Genomic DNA, 6358 nt, shown 5'->3' with positions numbered 1-6358 from the left:
GAATACTATTCGGCCATAAAATGACAACATAATGCCATTTGCAGCAACATGGATGTCCCTGGAGAAGTGAAGTTAGCCAGAAAGAGAAAGAAAAATACCTTATGATATCACTCATATGTGGAATCTAAAAAAAAAAAAAAGGCAAATGAACTTAAATATAAAACAGAAACAGACTCACAGACATAGAATACAAACTTGTGGTTGCTAGCACGGAGTGGGGCGGGAAGGGACAGACTGGAAGTTCGAGATTTATAGATACTGACAGGTATATATAAAATAGATAAACAAGTTTATACTGTATAGCACAGGGAAATATATACAAGATCTTGTAGTAGCTCACAATGAAAAAGAATATGAAAACAAATATATGTATATTCATGTATGACTGAAAAACTGCTATACACCAGAAATGGACACAACATTGTAAACTGACTAAAACTCAATTAAAAAAAAAAAAAAAACTTGCACCATCAGAAGACTTACAGGCCCAGCAGGTATCACTGCTGTCCAGTAGCTAATTCTCTTTACACGCCTTGCTCAATACAAGTGACACATCACGTACAAATTAAGTGCTAATGCAGTGCTGAAAATCCCCTTCACAGCCTTTCAGGGGATTAAGGGATCAGGTGACACAGGGCGAAAGTTCTTGTCACGTGATCACGAGGCCTCAGTAGCTCTACTGGGTGTTACTTAAGAAAACAAAAGCTTAGCTACACTAATTTTTAGAAGTTGAAACTTTGCAGAAAATAGGCCCAAATAAAGAAGGTGAAGAGGAAAAACTTCACGTAGGCTTTTAAAAAGCAAATTATGCAGTCTTTTATTTCTAGCTTGAAAAAAAAAATACTTAAATTACTAGGAAACTATTTATAAGATTAAGCACATTTTAAGCCAGGAGACTGGATGTGAAGGGCCGCTCAGTGTCCCTTGTTGGGACAGGCCGGGGCAGGTTACGTGACCTGCCCAAGGGGCTGAAACTCCTTGCCAGAATCAAGGAGAAGACCCCGTCTCCTGACTGCCTGGCCCAGCCAACAATGCACAAAATATCAGCATGGGGCCACGGCCATGTTGCTAACCAATAGTTCTGTCTTTTTAGTGTTTAAAAGAAAACTTGATTGTTTTGGTATGTAGAATCATTCTAGAAAATGAGTATGATTTAGAAAATTCTTTGTTTAAAGAAAAAAAATCAGTCTGTCTCTCCCGCGGGAGCTACGACCTCTCCCCAGGCACCCACGGGTTTCTTGGTGACAGGAGTATGGAGTCCTGGGCTCCCTCAAGTCCTGACAGTCACATCAGTGGGTTCACTGGCTTGGAGTCCTCCTTCCACGGGCTGCTGGCTCGGACCCGTGCTTTGGTTCACAGTGCTTTGGAGAACATCTTCTCCCTCATTCTCTGGGGACAAAACGATGGATACAGAATCCCAGGCATCATCCTTTGGCGAGCTGTCGTTGTCCAAGGCATCTAAGATGGGCTGATCCGGGTCCTTTAAATACTTGAGAAGATTGAAAACCACCATCATGATTAGTTTCTCAGTTCAAAACACCAGACCTTTCTGCTTTAGTTTTAGTTGGCACAATCCTATTTTATGCAGGGGTAGCTTTCTGTTCTGCCCACCAACGAAACAACCTCTAACACCTGAATATCCCCATCACCCCTCATCTTGGTAACGTGCACACAGATCCAAGGACCAACCAAGGGAACGCTCTGAAGGCGTGAAGGGGCATCACTCAGGAAAAGCAAGTTCTCACTTGCTGCACTGGATGCGGGCTGGTGGATTATTCATCCTGAAAAGTCTCTGGAATTCTAACTTTTCGGTGAAAGAGGAAACGGGACCTCTCATTCACCAACAATGGGGACAAAGAGGAGAAGCTCACAAGCTTTTTTCGCAGCCACTCTGCCCACCGGTTGTTTCTACTTCACACAACACACACGGTACAGAGGATCTGGGCCCACAGCGGTGGCGGTGCAGCTCTGGGAGGGTCAGAAAGTGCGGATCTTCAATGCGAAGTGATGGCCCACCCGGCCTGACTCTCCCTGGCCCTCCTGCCTGTGCTTTGGGCTTAGCCATAAGCCCAAAGTCACAACCAAGTGACTAGAGCTCCTTCTAGAAGCACCACTCTGTCTTTATAGACCAGCTACAACACCCTAAGATTCTGTTTCCAGTATTTTACCCTGATTTTACTTGGTAACTTTACCCAGTTACCAAGAACCTACTGCCTGGCTCTTGGAAAGGCTGAAAGGTACTGAAATACAATAAACTTAGCGCTGGCTGATTCAAAGAGGAACAGTAATGGATCATGTGCACTTGTGAAAGCTTGAAAATATAAGTGAAACATGATTCATTTTTCTCACGTAACTTCAGTGACCTTTGATGTAGATTTTTCACACTTTCCCAGGAAAGTGAATCGAAAGACTTTATTGTTTTAGATTAAAGCTCAGAAGGAAACAGCTAGTAGTAAATTCACATACTAGGGCCCAGCTGCTATTTCCACTCTGAGAGAGAGATTATGAATGCAAGTAAAATTCTGAGTTGAGAGCTGTTAAGTACGTTGTGACCATATTAACCATGGAAGTTTTTTGTTTTTGTTTTCCTTTTTGTGGTAAGAACATGTAACATGAGTTCTACCCTCTTAGCACATTTTTACGTGCAGAACACAGTACTAACTACAGGCATGATGTGGTACAGCAGATCTCTGAACTTACTCATTCTGCAGAACTGAAACTTAACACCGTTTGAAAGCACCTCCCCGTTTCTCCCTCCCCTTGGCCCTGGTAACCACTATTCTAGTCTCTGCTTCTGTGAGTGTGACTATTTTAGATGCTTCACGCAAATAGAATCCTGCAGCATTTGTATGGAGGTTCCAGGATGGAATTTAACATGTAATTTGCATAACGTCTGTGTACCTTAAACACCTGACACCGATAAAGACAAGAGACTAGAGCTCTTTCTAGAAGCACCACTCTGTCTTTATAGACCAGATATAACACCCTAAGATTCTGTTTCCAGTATTTTACCTCGATTTTACTGATGAATGATAAACCCCTAGAAGCAAATACTTCTAAATATTCTTTTTTTAAAAAAATCAAAGCATCAGATGAAATTTTTTAAAGAGATTTCAGTTTTTGAAATACATAACTATTACAGCACAAACACAGCATTTACAGGTTCTAAATACGTCTACATATTCTTGATCAGCTAAATTCTGAGCCTAATAATGTCCTGGCTGTGACCTCAGAGGGCCTGGCTGCCACAAGGAGCCTCAGCGGGGCTGGGGCTGGGCAGGAAAACAAGACTTTCCGCAAGACCCACCCACTCCACTTTTCTTTCTTAAATCTTTTAAAATAGTAGTAACATTCCCTGAGCCCTCGATGTGCAAGGCTTTGTGCTCATGGCTCAGGGTGTGTTTACCCCAGAATCCTCCTGAGTGCACTTTGTCTGACCCAGAGCTTGGGCTCTTGACTGCTGTTTCCACTGCCTTCATGTCCTCCAGCCAGGCTCCCTGGGGGCATCACGTCGTCCAGCCAGGCTCCCTGGGGGCATCACGTCCTCCAGCCAGGCTCCCTGGGGGCATCACGTAGTCTGGCCAGGCTCCCTGGGACTGATGTGTTGCCTCGAGAGGAACCTCCTGCAGCTGATTTCTTGGTCCAGCCAGACCAGGCCACCTTTTTGGCCAACCTCGTGCCATTTAAAAATTTTCTTAAACTGAACATAGACTTGCCCTATGATCTAGCAATCCTACTCCTAGGCATATATCGGAGGAAACTCTAATTTGAAAAGATACATGCACCCCAATGTTCACAGCAGCACTATTTAAAATAGACAAGACATGGAAGCAACCTAAGTGTCCATCGACAGATCTAGATAAAGAAGTTGTGGTACATTTATACAATGGAATACTACTCAGCCATAAAAATAATAAAATAATGCCATTTGCAGCAACATGGATGGACCTGGAGATTGTCATACTAAGTGAAGTAAGCCAGAAAGAGAAAGAAAAATACCATATGATATCACTCATATATGGAATCTAAAAAAAGGACACAAATGAACTTATTTACAAAACAGAGACAGACTCACAGACATAGAAAACAAATACGGTTACCAAGAGAGGAGAGGGTAGAAAGGGATAAATTGGGAGTTCAAGTTTGCAGACACTAACAAATATACATAAAATAGATAAACAACAAGGTCCTACCGTATAGCACAGGGAACTATATTCAATACCTTGTAATAGCCTATAATGAAAAAGAATATGAAAAGGACATCCATATCTGTATCTATATATGTGTAACTGAATCACTGTGCTGTACACTAGAAATTAACACATACATTAACTATACCTCAATAAAAAATAAAATAAAAAATTTTTAATTGTGGTAAAATATGTATAGCATAAAATTTGCCATCTTAACCATGTTTAAATGTACAGTTCAATAGTGTAAAGCACATTTTCAGTGTTGGGCAACCATCACCACCATCTGTCTCTAGAACTGTTTTCATTTTGCAAAACTGAAATTGTCCCCATTAAACACTAACTCCATTGGCACAAAATTGTAAACCGACTATACGTCAATTTAAAAAAAAAAGTATAAACACTAATTCCACATTTCCTCCCTCCCTCTAGACCCTGGCCATCACTATTCCACATTCTGTTTCTATGAAGATAAGTACTCTAAGTACCTCATTTAAATGGAATCATGTAGCATTTGTCTTTTTGTGACTAGTTTTCCTTATTATACTGTCCTCAAGGTTCATCCATGTTGTGGCATGTGTCAGAATCCCCTTCCTTTTTAAGGCTGAGTAATATTCCATTCATACGTCCACCACATTTTCTTGATCCATTCATCCATCGATGGAGCACTTGGGTTGCAGCTACCTTTTGGCTATTGTGAATAGTGCTGCTAAGAACATGGGTGCACAAGTAACCAAGAACCACTTTTAATGCAAATCTCTGTGCCCTTGGCTTTGCCTGCGGCTGTACTCCCATGTGGTACCAGGAGGCGTGGAGGGCTGACACATCCCCCTTTTCCGTGTGTGCACACATACCTCTTCTAATTGTGCTGGGATCCTTGGCGGAGACTGAAACCAGTATTTAACCAAGCCTCTGTATTTCCGGACCAGGAAGAGACAGGTCCCTACCACCACCGACAGCAACAAAAAGGTTCCCACGGCAATCAGGATGACTTGCTGAAGCTTGGCAGAGGCTAAAGAGACACAATAAAGTGAACAAGATGAGCATCCCACACATAACACAAACACGGTAATTTCTCATCCGCCGCTGTGATACATGGAGTTCATGTCCCAGCGAAATGGACGGGTACTGCCCCGATTCCACCCAGCCTCGTGTGCTTCAATTAATAGCTAGGAAAGGCAATGCTAAAACAAAGCGTTAGCTGTCTGGCAGCTCTCCCTCCTAGAGACTTCAACATGAGCTCATTATGCCTACAGTTCAGTGCTGTCTGCTCAGCCCCTTCTCTCTGGGTCTCCCCACGCTCACCGCCCTTCACCTAATTAGCAACCACTGATTTCACAATTTTAGGAGTAATCTTTTCCCAGCTCAGAAAGGACTTCAGAAAGCGTATGTTACCGCCTGCTGTTGTCTCGGAGCAAGATATGTCGCTTAAATGCCCAGGTCTCGAGATTTTCCCGCTTATCCAAAACAGTTCTGCCTTGACTTGAAAACAGTATGCTCTTAAGGGTTTTAAATTATTCAACGTGATGAAGTTGCTCCTGTAAGGGCGTGTAACCTACATAAAAAACACCAACAACCATATGTGAAAATTACCCACATGGACATGATCAAGCCCCTCCCATCTTTTCCAATGTTTCCTCAAATTCACACTGAACACAATAACCAAAGAATAAGATAATTCTGTTGTTAAAGAAACAGAATACACATTCTACATGCTTACAGTAGACAAATTTCATAAATGAAAACTGATGAATAGTATCAAGATGCTGACATACACAGCACAGGGAATTATATTCAATACCTTGTAACAGCCTATAGTGAAAAAGAATATGAACAGGAATATATATGTACATATGTATCACTGAGTCACTATGCTGTACACCAGACATTAACACAACATCGTAAACCGACTATACTTCAATTAAAAAAAAATAAAAAGAGGCTGATGTCTTCAGGGCTGTGTTTCTGGCTGAGGCCTCGGGGGTCCCACCAAAGACTCATCACGGCAACGGAGGGTCCGAAGCTAAAACTGTGCAAATTTCAGTTGCGAGGATGAAGCTTTCTCCTTTCAACTTAACATTTTGTATCTCATGGTGAATCTCATCTAGATACTTGAAGTTAATCAAGAAACAGAAGAACAGTCATTCTAAGAAATAATGTTCCTTTGG

At 41.9% G+C, this 6358-nt stretch overlaps 1 protein-coding gene across 1 annotated transcript in view; it reads right to left on the bottom strand.

Annotated features, from left to right (window-relative positions):
- Positions 1-272: 272 nt before the first annotated feature.
- The window catches only part of IFNGR2 (interferon gamma receptor 2), a 29365-nt gene continuing 23279 nt past the window's right edge, over positions 273-6358 (bottom strand). The window contains exons 5-7 of the mRNA XM_072968751.1: positions 5586-5745; positions 5045-5202; positions 273-1489 (exon numbers count right to left, since the gene is read on the bottom strand). Coding sequence (XP_072824852.1) covers positions 1271-1489; positions 5045-5202; positions 5586-5745 — 537 coding nt within the window. The 3' untranslated portion in view covers positions 273-1270. The remainder of the gene's footprint in view (positions 1490-5044; positions 5203-5585; positions 5746-6358) is intronic.

This window comes from Vicugna pacos, chromosome 1, assembly GCF_048564905.1.
Source record: "Vicugna pacos chromosome 1, VicPac4, whole genome shotgun sequence".
Lineage (NCBI taxonomy): Eukaryota > Metazoa > Chordata > Mammalia > Artiodactyla > Camelidae > Vicugna > Vicugna pacos.
This window is presented reverse-complemented; position numbering and strand designations above follow the sequence as displayed.